The 16946-nt window shown below is 45.3% G+C and overlaps 1 protein-coding gene across 2 annotated transcripts; it reads left to right on the top strand.

Moving 5' to 3' along the window:
- The first annotated feature begins 398 nt into the window (after positions 1-398).
- Positions 399-16736, top strand: LOC126544010 (amine sulfotransferase-like). Of its 2 annotated transcripts, none has more exons than XM_050191188.2 (3): positions 399-631; positions 11684-11825; positions 14438-16736. In XM_050191188.2, the coding sequence occupies exons 2-3, from the start codon at positions 11703-11705 to the stop codon at positions 15278-15280; spliced, it is 966 nt and encodes a 321-aa protein (XP_050047145.1). In that variant the 5' UTR covers positions 399-631; positions 11684-11702; the 3' UTR covers positions 15281-16736. The 2 variants fall into 2 exon arrangements, with proteins under 2 accessions (XP_050047145.1, XP_072140996.1); XM_072284895.1 differs by lacking the exon at positions 399-631 and adding an exon at positions 8086-9340.
- The last annotated feature ends 210 nt before the right edge of the window (positions 16737-16946 follow it).

Here is a 16946-nt window from a genome sequence, read left to right as displayed (position 1 = left end):
AAATATGCAGTCGAGATTGTCCTTCCAGCACTGCTTTGCTTTACCACTTGATTCAAGCTTTCCTCCAAGTAGATTTAGGCCGCTTATGAAATACATGCTAACAGTTAAGCCATCTTCACATTCTGCCACAGAAATTGTGCGCCTGCATAGTCGCAGCCATTAGGTGAAGGCACAGCGAATAAAGTATGGAATACTGTCTGGTAAGCGCTATCGCGAAGTCACCCTTACAGCTGACGCAGTAGGACACCGTTGACGCGATAATGCATAGAAACAATACATTCCTAGGCCACACTCGACGATATCTCTTCCGTTACCGTTTTCAAGTTTGTCGCTTCGTGTGTGCACAGACCTTTGCTTTTCTCGTATCTCTGTCGATGATAAAGACAAAGAGCGTACAGTCACCGCCCCGGCGTGGAGGCTCGACCGCGACTGCGACAACCAACCCCGCCTCCATTCCGATGCTTATAGTAGGGAGTAGCGTGGTCACTCCTCATTAGAGAGAGAGACCGTTAAAAGAAGACAGCCAGTCGAGGAAACGTTCCCGGTTAAATTTTTAACTCTTCCAGCATTCTAACGAACGCATCCTTCAGTGGCGGCACTGTCAACGAAAGCGTTGGACATCTTCACGTGGGTAAGAATAGTGGCCAAATTTCTTTCATCGTTGTATGTATCATTGTAATTCACTGCAGTATAAGTTTATTCGTTGTTTAGTTTCTTCAGTAATTGTGCCTGTTCTAATTTTGTTTTGTTTTTCACACGCCGTGCTGGCTCAGGGACTATGACCTCGCGTCGCAGGGCATGATCTGGTGGGTTCAGTTCCTGCCAGCGGTACTCCAGCAACGGCGTAGTGTCAAAGGCCTCGTGTCAAGATGTAACAAACACCGCGTATCGCAACTTAAACGTTTCAATATTCCCCGAGAATGTTATGCGGATCGCGTGACCATGCAATAAATGTATGACCCGGCGGACATCATTCGCAAGAAAATTTAAGCAATGCCATTCAATAAGTATACTAATCACATCATAACTTTCAAGTACAGAAATCTTTGCGGCACATCTTTGTAGCGTAATGTTGAACGTAATCGTCATAAAAGGCTACTTCCATTCTTACACAGTTCAAAACGACCATGTACGCCGCAATATTGGCCTCGAACTATATGTTGAATTTATCTGATTACGCACGCAGCTCTTGGAAGCGCATATTGCGGCGCAACCCTCCTGAAACGTAGCAGCACGAAGTGAACTGAAGCTGCTGTCGATCTTCTTCTCGCAATATTATACGACTCCCGATAGGATGCATAGTCACTTCAGCAGCAGAGATGAAACGGACTACTTTATCGCACCGCGTAGCCCCGCTTCAAGTTTCTCCACCCTGTTTTGACACAGAAGTGTTGCAAAGGGAGCCGTGTTTTGCAGTGTTGCGTGCTCAGTCAAGTAAATTGAACCAATAATTCAAGCACAATTATTTCGTAGACCATGGCCGTTTTAAACTGCCGAAACTTGAAAGTAGTCTATTATGACAATTTGCTTCAATTTTCAAAATAAACGTGTGCCGACAGTGAAAAAATGTAATCATGAATTAGTTTAGTTTTGAATTGAGTGCTTTCGTTTCTTTTTTATTTTTTGGCAAGTGATGTCAGATTAGATATAACTTTTGTGTAGCAGCGTGATTTGCGCAATCATTGCGGGCTTTCTTTCGAAAAATGTGGTCCAGCTAACCAAAAACTGCATAGAGAAAACTCCGAGGTTGGCACAAAAAAAGAGAACTTGCCTAAGTATATCATCCATGAAACCTTTGCCTCATCCATGAAAATGTAATGTCAGGTAGCAGCCCTTCGAAAAATTGTTCCTCATGCTATAATCTATCGCAATGCGATTGTCATCAAAGGACTGCGTCCTGTCTGTGCTGCACAGAAAGTTGAAAATATATCTGACTAAATCCCATTCAGCTGAACAGAAGGTTTTCATTCCAGCTAGCTGACAATTCTGATTCCCTGACACGTGCTATACCACGCACTCTAGACTGCGAGAACATGGGATAAAAGTTAGACGACAATTGACATCAATTAAAGATAAAATGTAATCTCGTCAACCACAGGCTGCGAGAAAAGCTATTTGGTCCGCTAAATGGGCACTTCATTCCTCAAACTTTTGACACGCCAGACAACGCTACATCGTTCACTGCTACTTCATTTACGAGGTAGCAGTAACTCGCTACCTCACTCGCTACCTTTACTTATTTACTCGCTACCTCGTTTACGTACAACGCTACGACCTTTTACTGAAATCGCTCTTGTCTACACTGTCTGCATATTTATCCGGCTGCCAAGATACAGTACGCTTCAGTAATCGTCTAACTTCGTGCTCTGGTCGGTACGAAACTCCAAAAAGCCGATTCGGAACCCCGCCCAACACGTCATAAGATGATCCTCGTAAACATAGCGCTAGGGAAGCCTGGTGCTGTTATTCTGGAGTTGAGCAGAACGGGCCCGAAATAAGATCTTTTGGTGGGTTTCACAGACCTTTATCGTTCAATGCAATATCTTGTAGGCACAACATTACTAAAGCACGAAATCATCGAGTTCGTGCTTACGATTGAAATGCAGATGAAACAATTGTGCACATTGCACGCACTGTGAGAATCGGCGTACATAGCCGAAGCTTTATTAAACACCAAGGCAAAATAGCGCATTTCGATAAAATGCGCATCCCTCATCCACGAAGGTGGACACTTGCCGAAAAAAAATCTTCCTTCGTTTCACCCTTTGAAATTGGATGTAGAGCGAAGCTGTTGCCGAGGTCACAAGCCACCACCACAAGCGACGTACGGTACGCCCGCACTCTCGTGTCCGCAACTGTAGCATGCACCCTCATTATTCTAGGCCTTGCGCCATGGGCAAGTACATTATTGGACTGAATGAATGTTTAAAATTAATATCCGTCAGAAAAATGCGTAATGTACGACACACACGCAAGCTGCAGACATGATAGCTTCGGATTGATATTGGAATATACCAGAAAACATAAATCTGTTCAGCTGTCGTTTGAGGTCTGTCTGAGTGACCGCGGTACCTAGGGGGTAGCACCATTAGCACAGCTAGCTTACATTACTCATTCTTGTAGATCCATCATTTAGCGCAAGTCCGTTATTGAACTAATTGCACCAAACAATCTAGCGGGTCATCCCAGCGTGCGGATACTCTGCACAGACGACAAGCACGAATACGCTGGTGCAAAAAAATAGTATTAATTGTCTCAGCGCACTTTGTCTGCAACCGTTATCCACCGCACTGATTCGAAGGCTTTGAAGTAACATCTCATTGTATCTCCTCATTCGAGATTACGCATGCAATCTTTAACTTACACTCTGCACTCCGTGCTTCCCTACCAGTAGCGCCCCCGGTGTAAAAAATTGCTGAAATGGTGTCCGAAATATTAGATTGATTGCTCCCGTGGGGGACTTTTTTTTTTTTAGGCTTTGCGTGTGCGTGGATTATGTCTGGGAATGAGCAACCTTTTCTTTGTACTTGAAATACAAATAAATTAGGCTGCTTTCCCTGCGGAATCTACAATTCACTACGCGTAGATTATCGTAATTCTTTTGGCTTCGGAGCCTCCCTTTAGGCTTAAACTTTTGGAATAACTTTGACAACAATTGTGGTTCCTCATTCCATTGTCGAAGTTAGTACAGCACAACGTTCTAGCATTCCACGGCACATTTCGATCCGGCCACGGCACCTACAAATCAAACCAGTGATGTCATGCTCACCAGCACAATGCCACTCAGTGAGCAACCACCGCTGCTATTACTCGCCCAGCATACGGGGGTGCTCATTCTTAACTTTCACGAAATCTTTAAAAATCATCCGTTGCTGATAACTTGACTCTATTCCTTGAACTGGAATATTCAGAGAGCTGCACATACACGAGTAGTTGAAACAAATATTCAGCTAATTACCAAGAATTTAGCAAGAATTTACTCATTACCTCCTTCTATAATTACTTTATGGCACAGGTGACAACTTGCGAATTGTCCCTGGTGAATTTGCAAGGTGCATCCATTTCAAATGAATTTCCAGAATGACACCAGTTTGGAGATATGCGTAATCAAAATCGCCGTAAAAATTCACGGTTTTTCCACTTATTCTTTTAACAAAACGCTTTTTTATGCATTGAAACATAAAAGTAACTGGAACGCCCATGTATTTCGTCCCAAACATTGGTAAATAATATGTGGAAACAGGTGAAAAAATTTGAAATTCATTTCAAGTTGGTCCATCATGAAAACACGGACGCTAGAATTCACAAATTGTGACATGTGCCATAATGTCATTCATTAAGAAGTCCATTAGTGTAATTATGTTCATTATTCATTGGAGCATTTTGATTTCTAGGGCTGCTAATCTGCACCTTTTCGAATAAAAACGCCGAAGGAAGGCAATTATGCTCTCTGCCACAGGCGATTTCTAAAGATTCCGTAGAACCTGGAGATATCACCGCGTATGCGACGCACAAATACGTTGCATAGGCTTTCTACGACTGGCGATGAAGCGGTGGCAAAGCTAAGGTTACTTGTCGAGCTATGGCATTCTGCGCGACGATGGCCCCCGTTGCTGTCAACATTGGGAACAAAGCTGCAAAGTTGTATTACTTTTTGTGTGTGTGCGTAGACGAAAAGTTGTTCAATAAACAACTCCACCTTTCCAACTCTATCATACACATTTCACTGCCCACCCACGTCCATGTGTTACACGTCAACACGTGATGTTACACGTCATGTTACACGTCATGTTTGGGCTATTGCTTGAAAAGTATCGAACCACTATGCCGTTATCAAACGGCTGGAACTTCAAACAAACGCCCCGCTTTCTGCCTCTGCACAATGATGCCAAACTAAAGGGCATGGGTAGTTAACATTGCAAAGATATAAGCGAGAATGCTGTGGCATGTTTCCGTTATTTGTGGTTTTAGCAAGCCATCCCCTATGGCCGATTTTAAAGACGTTTCACGTCAAAACATGACATTGTGGCAGAAGCAGTAACACAGGCGCAATGCGTCCTTTCCTTCGAACCTATACTTCAGTTTGCAAACCAGTAAAATCAATGGCGACCACTGACTTAGGAAGCACCTCATCAGGAGCACTGAAATGCCTGCCCAGGATTATGAAATGGTTGTCCCACATCTGCCATCAGGTTCGAGTGTTTTGAACACAGTATTTTTGCATGGTGATGTCACCGCCAGGCCATATCGCGTCGAGCATTTTCGCGACGCCCTAGCGCGTCTGTCATTGCTGCCGGATGTGGTTGCCCTTGTGGCATATCAGATGAACCAACTGTGGGCCGTTACTTTCAACAGCGAAGGAGCGAAGGCAAAGGTTCTGCAGGCCGAAGCTTTCAATGTGAAAGACCACCGCTGCGTGGTTATTAACCCGAACAACCAAGGCGTCAGGCTGAAGCTGTTTTGGCTGCTCCACGGTGTGCAAGACGAAGACGTGCGAGGGGCATTAGCAGCGTTCGGAAAAGTGACCGAAATAACCCGCGATAAATGGAAGGTTAAAGGCTGCGTCGACAAGGCTTCAACAACACGGTCGGTTACACTGAAACTGAAGGTGGGTGTTACCATCGAAGACTTGCCCCATCAGTTGCGTGTTGGTGAGGACGTTGCTCTCGTCCATGTTACTGGTAGGGCTACGCTCTGCCTTCGGTGCCGTGGAAAAGGACGTATACGCCGTGAGTGTCGGGTGCCACGTTGCGGGCAATGCCGGCGTTTCGGCCACGATGAGAGCCAGTGCGTGCGTAGCTACGCTAATGTTACGGGCCAGGCACGAAGTGATGAAGCGGCCGAACAAATCATGGATGAAGCAGACGCGGTCGAAGCAACCCGCGGAAGTGGGGGAGATGATGCTACCAAAGAGTCAACAGCCAAGGAAACCGCCCCCGCACCCCTTACAGATACCAGCCAAACCGGTAAGGACCAAACCCAGCCGGCCGTCGCATCAAAGCCAGCGTTCCTTCCGGAAAAAGCGGATAGCGTGACAGCTGTAAGCCTGGTTGCGACTGGGCAGCAGGGCGACAACCAGGAAGACGCCGATACCGAGATGCCCGCAGCGTCAAGTGTACCAGTGAAGCGGGCTCACGAGGATTCGGATAATCAGGAACCGAGATTGGTCGGTGAACACGGCGAGGAGCCTCTGCCGAAGGCACCTTCAACGCGCCGCGGACCGTTCAAGCCCAAACCGAAATTGCCACCGGAACGCAGTACTGCGTCTGCTCTCCCTCCGCCTTAGCGGAGGCTTCTTTCGCCCCAACGGTAGAAACCCGGTCTTTCATCGGGTCAGTACTAAGCTCAAACGCCTTAATGGATATAGATTCACCCTGTTTGACGTGTGAGTAGACTGATTGGCGTCTCCCTTTTCCTTAGATGGCTACCAACCTCACGTCCAGCCTACGTGTTGCTACGCTTAATGTAAGGGGCCTGTCTGCGCGTAGAAGGCAACTGCAACTGAACCGCTTTCTGCTAGAAAACAAAATAGATTTGCTCGCGGTTCATGAAACCAAAATTGAAGACGAAGAGCAAACAGACAGAATGGTAGCGGTCTATCGTAGCAGATACAGATGCTGTTGGAAGAGCGGGTGGATGCGTTATTTTTTTAAGAAATGGTATTGGGGCTGTTGATACTGTGTTCTCGTGTGAAAGTGGGCGTCTAGTAATGTGTGATCTTGAATCAGATGGAGTGGCTTGGAGAGCTGTGTGTGTATACGCTCCAAATGCAATTGCTGAAATGGAGAGTTTCTTCCGACAGGTGAAGCCTGTCCTGCTTACTGAAAGGCGGGTGATCTTGCTTGGTGACTTCAATTGCGTCTGTAGACCAGGGGATAGTACAACAAACCGTTACTTTCGAGATCGGAGCGCCGAGTTACTTTCAGAAATTGTAGGTGAGCCCGACCTTGAAGATGTAGGCTTGATATCGACGCATGAAGGCCAGGCAATGTACACTCACTTTCAGGGAGGCAGTCATGCTAGATTGGACCGTATATATGTTTCTGTCGAATGTTCGCTGTTATGTTCTGACTGCCAGACGATCTATGTCTCTTTTAGTGATCACTGCCTAGTCATGGTTACAATCGGTACGAAGAGAATAGCTGCGAAATTTAATTGGGACTTGTGGAAGTTTAATGATAAATTACTGGAAGATGAAGAGTACGTGACTAAAGTCAAGGATTATATAGTGAACATGCTGCGAAGTAACTCCGGAAGTTTTATGCAAGTATGGGAGCAGTTCAAATGTGATATTAAAATAGCCGCATTTGATAGATCATGTGCGCTTCGGCGAAAAGAAAAACAACGAGTTAAAGAGCTGCAGAGTGCCCTAGATTTCATGCTAAGTATGGAGTGCTACGAGCCGGGATTGTTCACAAAAGAAATTAAAGAGACTAAAACTAAGCTCGAGGCAATAGACGAAGAAATGTACCGTGGCGCAGTGATAAAGGCGCGTAACGAAAAACTGTGGTCCGGAGAGACGCCCACCAAGCGCGCGCTCAGTGATGAAAAAAGGCACGCTCTGTCGAAAGAGATAACGGAAATATGCTATCAAAACGAAATCACAAATCAAACAGAAATAATCAAGCAGGCATTCATCGAACATTACACAGATATATTCAGCCTTATTACACCGAACACTGACTACTTCAGAACAGTATTCCTATCGCTGATGCCGAGATTAGAGGATGACCTTGTGCACGCTCTAGAAGCCAGTATTACGGCGGAAGAAATTGAATCAGCGATTCTGGAGCTTAGTTCAAACAAGTCTCCTGGGCCAGACGGTCTCGGTGCGTCTCTATATAAAGCTTTTAGAACAGAAATGGCAATCGCACTTGAAAGGCTGATTAGCGAATTCTATGAAATGAAAGCAAGTCCTCCATCCTTCCGAGCGTCCCACGTAGTACTAATTCCTAAAACGAATGATCCGATTAAGTTACAGTCTGTTGAATCATACCGTCCCATCAGTCTAACAAACGTAGACTATAAGATATTCATGAAGATTTTAGCTCGACCCCTTCAAAGTGTTATTAAGTCACTTGTAGGGTCACATCAGACATGCGGCATAAAAGGCAGGTCAATCTTTACCAATGTTCACACAGCTAGAACTGTCCTTGAATGCTGTGACGGAATGTATGGGCGCGTGGCCATGTTGCAATTAGATCTGCACAAGGCGTTCGATAAAGTCGTACACGAAGTTCTCTTCTCGATCCTAGACCATATCAATGTTGGAACCGTTATTACAGAAGGTGTTAAAATGATGTACAATGGTTGTATAGCGAAGCTGATAATTAATAGGCAGTTAAGTGATGGTATTCCTGTGCAGTCGTCTGTGAGACAAGGCTACCCTTTATCTCCCCTGCTTTTCGCTCTCTTCCTCGAGCCCTTTTGTTTGCAGCTGCTGAAAAGCCCAAACATCCGGGGTTACACTTTTCATAAAACTGAAGTTCGAGTCTTAGCATATGCTGATGATGTAGCAGTGTTTTGTACGGACCATGACAGTGTTAAAGCAGTTGTACAACAGGCTGCAAAATTTTGTACTGCAAGTGGAAGTGCTAGTAACTGGAACAAGTGTCTTGGTTTTTGGCATGGGAATTGGCAATACAAGCCTGATACTTTTTGTAACATGCAATGGGCGGTGACTCCAGGCACCTACCTAGGTGTCCCCCTCGAACATTATCGAGATAGCAAAGAATATTGGGACAATGAAGTAGTGCGAATGAAAACTCAGACCGGCAAATGGGGAGGGCATAAATTTTCAATGTTTGCAAGAGCCACCGTGTGTAATTTGTTTTTAGTAGCTAAAATCTTTTATGTGATGCAAGCGTTATGTCTGACGAGGATGCCTGTGCAAAAGCTGCATAGAGTATTTGCGATGTTTATTTGGGCCTCAACATGGGAACGTACAAGTCGTAGTAATCTGTTCCATAGAATGTTGAATGGTGGGCTGGGGTTGTCGCATTTGTTCCTCAAACAGATTGTAAGCAGGTTTCTTTTTTTGCGTGATCAAAAGGATGCTTTTCTGAGAACAGTGATTCAAGCTAGACTGCGTGATTCATTGCCTGATTATGTATTGTCGTCCATGTATACGGGGCTAATGCCTTTAAGTGCTTTTTTGCGTGAAGTGGTCGCGTCTTTCCGAATACTAAAAGCAAGATTTTCTAGTGAATATCTGGCCGCTGTTACTAGTAAGAAGTTGTATAAAGATCTTGTTGATGTATTCTTGCCTGTACCGTTGTATCGTACAGTATTTGTTTTAGGTTCAGAACGAGATGTTCTTAAGAGAGTTAAACGAATGCCGGTAAGAGCTTCTGTTAAATCTTTCTTTTTTCAACCACATACAGGCACTCTCCCAGTGGAACCGTGGCTGCAAAGCAAAGGCATTTTTGCACCTTGGTCTGTGAATTGCTTTATATGCAAAAAACCGGAGACGATTGAGCATATCTTTTTGGACTGCCATGACGCAGTGTTTTTGTGGGATATTCTAAAACATAGCTTTAAAAAGGAATTGCCGTTAAGTGCTTTCGGGATACGCTTCCTGCCATGCGCGGAACCAGAGGGAGTGCCTGTCGATCTGTTAATGCTTCTGTACATGCACAGTGTGTGGCGAACGCGTATGGATGTTAGACATGAGCGCATTGTTCAGGCCCCAGCACATGAATACTTCATTGAAAGTGTTTTATATATACGCGAATTTTTCTGTGCACAGAGTGATCCTCCTGATTGGCTAAGTGCTTTGGACAAAGTGACTAGCCTACATCGTTCTTATCACACCACACTGATCTGGCATTGACTAGTTGTTTTTTATGGCCATGTAATATTCACATTGTATTTTCTTTTGCCAAGCCGGTAACGAAAATAAAAAGAACTCATGGCCGAGTGGTAGCGTCTCCGTCTCACACTCTGGAGACCCTGGTTCGATTCCCATCCAGCCCACCTTGCAAGTTGTTTTTATTTATGAATTGCCTTCCGTGATTATTTGCTCACGGCCAACGCCGCCGACACTGACACCGACGACACCGGCTTTTCTGTGGCACGAGCTCCTTAACACTATCGCGTTAAAACGGGCAGCCCGCCATGATACGGACATGTAATACGTCTGGTGACGAACGGAAGAGAACAGTGCGTGGATCCAAGGCCTCACGTTGAAATCTCCTGTCCCCCAGCTCCTTTTTCACAATGGAAACATGCGTGGTCAGTCTTGTACAAACTTGAGTATGCAAACACTCGAAGCTGAAAACCCAACGCCAACGGAGAAGTCACAGTGCTCATATGTGGCGTGCACAGAGCTTTGCTACTATTTTAGTTTTCTAGGAGCATCACTACTGCCAGAGCTGCGACACTGTGGCGCTCGTGTGACGCGTTTTCTTGTGGCCGTAATGAGCCTGGGACGCAGTGTTCCAATGCAAAATTGTTTTAAAAGCCTGACGGGAGAATTGGAGAGCAAATGAACAATTCGCATGCCGCATAGCTCACGCCCGAACTACAGATCACTGCGAAACGACACTCACCGGTTGTTTTGGCTGGAAAGCAGTGCGCCTCTTGAGATGGCCGGGTGCACGGATGTCCAAGGGTACGAAAATCCGGCATGGCTATGCTAATTCTTGTCAGCACAGTGTCCGTTAAACACGGGGCGAGTAATGTCATTGTTGCACTCCCACAGCTATTATTGACTGTACTGGGATGACTGAGCCTCCCAATATGCAGCCTGCTCGCAGCAATGCCGCAAGGAAAATGGCAGACGTGGTCAGCGTTGCCGGATGACTAGGCGCTCGCAATATGTTCCAGAATTTATTTAAAAATTGCCAGCACTGCCACTATTGGGTGCTCTTTTATTTTTACATACGGCTAGCACTTTCGGATGCAAGCAGGTTTTGGGACTCGTAAACAAGAGGAAACACACAGATCGGCAGCATCAAAACAAAACAGTGATCATTGAGGATCACTAATAACTAAGTACACAAAAGAAAAAAAAATGATTTTCGAATAAATTATTTAGTGATTATGCTATTGTGCAGTTTACAGGAGTAGTTTGCAACAGCAGTTTACAGCCGTAGCGAGGTAGTTTGTTCCCATGTGCTATTACAAATGGGAATAAGGAATTCTTGTGCACACTGACATGACTTGCCAGTCAACGTATGACTACACTGTGATTTCTCCTTTCTGAATGTCTTCATGGGCCCTGTAGGTAGTGTGAATGCGACATCTGAAACTTGCCATGGCAAAATGGAAAGACAACTTAAGTCTTAAATAATTCTAGGTAGTGCAAGAAGTTGAAGGCTCGCTCGAGTAATCTAGACAGTGAGTAGTCGTTATACATAAATCGCTCAGCCAACTTTTGAATACTGTCGACTTTGTTATTTAAATGCTTTCGATAGGGACTAAAAATTATATGTGTATACTTGAGAGTCAGTCTTACAGATTTTGTAAACATTTTATTTGCCTTGCAACATGGCGTATTTTGATTTCCTTTTTGGAAAGCAGTTTGCCTTGGACTTGTTTCAACTAAGGGTCCACCTTGGTACGACTGCTGTACCGTCATCTTGTGGAGTCGACGAGAAGTTTGAATATTGACGCGGTTGTAAAGGCGCGAGTGCATGACTGGAAACGGTTTTCAATGAGCTTGCGCAATGATGTCTTTCAGACCACGAACCAGGAGCCTGATGGCTTCCGACGACAAGAAGAGCCGTTCCATGGTAATTGATGGCATTCCATACACCAGGTTCGTGGATAAACTTTTCTTCAAGGCAAAGGAACTTAAGCTGCAGGAAGGCGACGTGGTACAGGTAAGAAAAGTGGCTTGCTTTGAGGTATTATGCTTGAAATAAGCGACAAGCCACGGACACAGGAAATGACCTATTTCACGTTATTTCCATATACTATCTCAAACGTCTTTAATACGTAACACTAACACTGCGCACGCTTACTGCCCTTTCGGGCCTTTGCAGTCGCTCGCTCATGAGAAGGAGAGCATTCGCAACATGAAAGTGGAGCTCTTCTTATTTTCCACGCTATCGAGCGCCTTCTGCACTGTCTATATAACATGTGCATTCACTCTAGATGCAAGTTAACGCCGATGGTAAATGAATTTCCGTTTTTTACGGAGTAGAAGCTAACATACTGACATTGATACGCGGCACGTCTGCGGCACACATGTCTATTAGCAACAGCCTGCCTTCCTGTGGCTACACATTTTTCTCTGCTGCTTATATGCACTAACTAGAGCCCGGACTTTGCGGATATGCCTATGTCGTCCTGCACGCCAGGGCCCCATCGTTTCGGTGTACGACCAAAAATGATTTGGTGGTTTAACGGGGTCTTTAGAGTGGCCTGGAATGCATATTTCTGTCGCTTGCTCCTATAATGCCTATTTTTTATTCTAGCAACGGGAAATGCAGTTTTGGGGGCTCTTTTGCTGTTTGAAAGCATATTCTGTTACTTCATTCCGCAGTGCATGACAGCATTGGCAGACGCTGTTGCTAATGTCAGACCACAGGCGATGTCACCTATTTACAATGAGACCTTCCACACAAGCGCTCGCGTTGTCACCGTTTGTTTAGATTTTTAGGGCTTCTCACTACCTGCCAGAGCAATGCCAGATAAAATCGTCATGAAAAGTCTCTGTGTTCGACAGGGAACAGGAAACTACATGTTAAAGTGCAGGCACGGAATTTTTCAGAAAGGTATGTGCTGTAGGCTGTAGTTTGGAAATACTTAATTTTGACTTGTGCGTGCAGTAGGCGTATATATAGTTAACCGTGTAACGTCTCACTGAAATGCCGTCTATGGTAGTTGCGCAATACCCCCTCTTCGGCGCCTCCACTCTTCTATTGCCGTAGGGATACACAAACCAATGGCGGCAAAGGTAACCTGTGTGAGCAAAATCTCTATGCCCCACTTTGTCATACCCTCCTCTTTTTACTTGAATAAAAGAGGAAATGCATGACAACGAGCTCAGCCATGTAACAAAAAAGAAACACCTTGCGAAGCATAAAGTCCTAGTACTATAGAAAACAGGAAGAGTTATTGTGAACAGCTCGGGAGCTGCGACACGTCTACCGCTCCATAACACATGCCTGATGCTTCCTACGTTTGTGGCAGCGCTTTTCCAATAGGTTTGTACAACGGGGCAGCCTCAGACAAGAAACGTGAATTTTTGTTCTATTGAAAGAAATTTCGGAGGCTCTTAGAAGCGAACGCATGAATTCTAGATTGTGTACACTCAACAATAATACAATCAATATACCTTGGTCGATCTCGAGTGCTCGTATTCAGTCAACAAGTTGATTCTGAGGGAGAAGAGGGGAGCACAATCTTGAACAACAAAACCTAGAAAGCACAAGCATGTGTTACTGTTCTTGTATATTTTAGCAACATTTGTAAACGTATACTATGCAACAATTCCTTTCCTTCTAAACCACTTGTTGACTTCAATACATTAGGCACAAATGTTAGCTTCTTTCATCAACCATTAGGCAGCATCATATGTTTTTCGCACTTGCTCCACTCGATTGGCCATTGTAAGCAGGAAGCTTATTAAATATAGTACACTATTTCCTTGTAGTGTTGCGGCATACAAAATAACTAACATGTGGCCTCTTGTGGGCCCAGCGAATTCGTGTCAACTGGCTTTCCCAATATGATGGTTGCCTTTCGGACATCACAGATCAACGCTATGTCCGTTTCTTGATGTCCAAATTGGCTACACATATTCAATACCTCAAATAGTCATGGTTTTCGAACAGTTTCTAGTGCCCAGTCCTTCCCCTATCGTTCTTAAAATGATGCCTCTCGTGCCTGTTTTACTCCCATAATGCCAACATTTTCAATGCCAAAAAATTTTGTCTCCAGCAATAACAATGCCTTACAGAAACGATGTAACTGTGCAAGCATTTTTTCAGCCGCTAAATATTTCTTCCTTTACATGGAAATAGCAATCCCCGTGTTACTTTCTTTGCGTGGTACTGCGTCTAACCGCTTGCATGTTTGCTTGCGGGGTCATTCCTGCTTTGGTAAAAGGATGTACTACCGGACGCACAGAAACGGTTACTCGCTGCTTTTGATTATACGTTCGTTGTGTTAACCTTTCTGACGAGCCCAGCACGCTGCTCCCGAGGGTAGGCAAATAAAACTTCAAGTACACCTGTGACTGACGTGAAATGGGAAGTCCGGGTTAGTGGCGATCATCCGGTTTTTTTTCACGTGCGCCTCTATCGAAGTAAACACACTAACCTTTGTTGCATTTCGCTCCCATCGAAGCACGGCCGCCATTGGCGGAAATCTAACCCGTTACTTTGGGATTAGCAGCGTGGCGCCATAGCCACTAAGCTGTCGGGCTCAAGGCGGTTTGAGCTGCGTAGCAAACTCGCCGCACTAACGGTGTCTCGCTCATGTGCAGGTGGCGTTTCCAAAATGCGGAACTCACTGGGTGCAGCAGATCATACAGCTGATTCTCCACAAGGGAGAGGGACCACGTGACTTCGAGGAGTTCGTCAAGCGCTCTCCCTTCATCGAGTTCCAAGGCGAAGAAGCCATCGAGGGAATGGAGGCACCACGAACGATGCGCACTCACTTGCCATTTCGTCGTCTACCGTTCGATCGGAAGGCAAAGTACGTCTACGTTGCACGAAACCCTTGGGACACCGCAATTTCGTACTACCACTTTATGGCCATGATACCCGACTGGGAGCTGCGAAATGCGAGTTTTGACGAAGTGCTAGACGCCTTCATAAAGGGACAATCGGGTTTCGGCGACTACTTCAAACATGTCGCAGAAGGCTACGCTCACAGGGACGAACCCAACGTTTTCTTTATGACTTACGAGCAGCTAGCGCGGGACAAACGCGGGACGATCATCAAGTTGGCCCGCTTCCTTGGCGAAGAGCACGGAAATAAACTGGAAGACAACGACGACTTACTTCAAACTATCGAGGATCGTAGCAGCGTGCCGTACATGAAAGGGTTTCTCAAGACAACTCACGAGGAACTGGCCCGCCTATTTGTCAAAGATCCCGAAATCCTAGCCATGATGGCAAAACTAGAGACGGAAGAATCTCGCACACAGTTTAAGGAGGAAGTCAACTTTGTCCGCGTTGGGAAGGCCGGTGGGTGGCGCGAGGCCTTGACAAAGGAGCAGCTGACGAGAATTGAGGACAAGATACAGGAGGCTTCGAAGGACTCAGACTTTATGAGCCTGTGGGCGAAGGAGTGGCAGGACGCCAAGAATATAGCCAGCGCTTGATACAAAATTTTCCATGGCACACAAAGTGAACTCTGAGAACTGAACTGGTAGAGAAGTAAGAACTGAATGGCTATTCAAATTTACTACAGTGGCCACGTGTTTGCGTAACGACTAGCTTCACAAAAATAAATTCCCCTGATGCACTCTAAGCTGGTCACAGAGAAATTCGCTCGCCTGTTTTCATTGTTACAGCGGCACCAGTAAGAGTCGCCTGCATGGAACAAACGAGAAGAAAGGGGGTTAACCGAGTGGCCCAATTTTTATTAGTCATATCATAAGAAGCCAACAAACACTGACACCAAGGACAACATAGCAGAAATTACTTGTGCTTAATAAATGAAATAAAGAAACGATAAATTATTGGAAATTAAGGTGGAAGAAAAAACAACTTGCCGCAGGTGGGAACCGAACCCACAGCCTTCGCATTTCGGGTGCGATCCTCTCAAAATTGAGCTACCGCGGCGCTGTTTCCCCATCAACTTTCTTGGGTATTTGTGTGTCCTAGTAGAACCCTGGGAGTGTTAGCCAGCGCCACCACTCACAGACCTTACCGGCTAACGTGGTACGTCCTTTTCGCCGCAGGCGTCACGAGAACGTGATCTTTTTGGGTGAAGGCAACTGGTCAATAAACCCACATATGCTACCTGAAGGCATCCATGTAGCCGGATTCGAGACCCTCGTTAAGTAATATACGAGAAGAAAGGGGGTTAACCGAGGCGCCCGATATTTAATAGTCATATCATAAGAAGCCAACAAACACTGACACCAAGGACAACATAGGGGAAATTACTTGTGCTTAATAAACGAAATAAAGAAACGATAAATTAATGGAAATTAAAGTGGATGAAAAAAACAACTTGCCGCAGGTGGGAACCGAACACACAACCTTGGCATTTCGCGTGCGATGCTCTACCAATTGAGCTACCGCGGCGCGGTGCATGGCACAAGGAATTCATGATCGGCAGCTTGACGTCGCAGGCGTCGGCCACAAAGAGTCACTGTCAAATGAACACGGCCGAACCTGGCCAAGGCGTAATGACGGCGGCCACACTTTCGTCACGTCATCATTGGCAGTTCAAATGTCAGTCCTTGCAAGCACGTATTTGGCATTCCCAAGCACTCGCATTTCAAACTATCAGGTTCGCCGTCATTGGAAGCCAATGCGTAGCCTTTACATCGGCATTGGAAACTACAACTTTAGGCTGCTCGCAAGAGGGGCCATAGGTGCATAGAATTAAGTCAACACCAGCGCTGAGGCACGAGCACTGGTGAGAGGAAGTTGTGAAATCGTATTGCTCCGCACACTTGTTCAGCACCCCGGTAGCTTCCTTTAACGAGTTCATGTATTACAATATGTCTTTCGAAGCCCGTTTATATGGCGCACTAGTTATATGCGGACGTTACAATATCTGATTTCAGTATTTCTTTCTGTAATAAATCTATTTGACATGCTGCATTGTGCATTTTGTATTGCTTTGTTATTCAGAAGTTCAGAATGTAAGCCTGTTGAAGTTGCATTTTCTTGCTGACTGCAATAATTGAAAAGCTAACTATTTATCGAGCATATGATATCCTAACATGACAACACTTTTATAATATGGAGTCACTATTCAGAGATACAGATACCTTATTAGACTGGCGAAGGTATGCAAGCACTCTAAAGGTA

This window comes from Dermacentor andersoni, chromosome 10 (assembly GCF_023375885.2).
Source record: "Dermacentor andersoni chromosome 10, qqDerAnde1_hic_scaffold, whole genome shotgun sequence".
Lineage (NCBI taxonomy): Eukaryota > Metazoa > Arthropoda > Arachnida > Ixodida > Ixodidae > Dermacentor > Dermacentor andersoni.
Note: the sequence above shows the minus strand (reverse complement) of the source record. Positions and strands in the feature narration are given on the sequence as shown.

Coding starts and splice junctions, on each gene's coding strand:
- LOC126544010 (XM_072284895.1), top strand. CDS start 9,312: ATGTTCTTAAGAGAGTTAAACGAATGCCG. Junction 9,341..11,683: donor AGAGAGTTAAACGAATGCCG/GTAAGAGCTTCT, acceptor GATGTCTTTCAG/ACCACGAACCAGGAGCCTGA. Junction 11,826..14,437: donor AGGAAGGCGACGTGGTACAG/GTAAGAAAAGTG, acceptor GCTCATGTGCAG/GTGGCGTTTCCAAAATGCGG.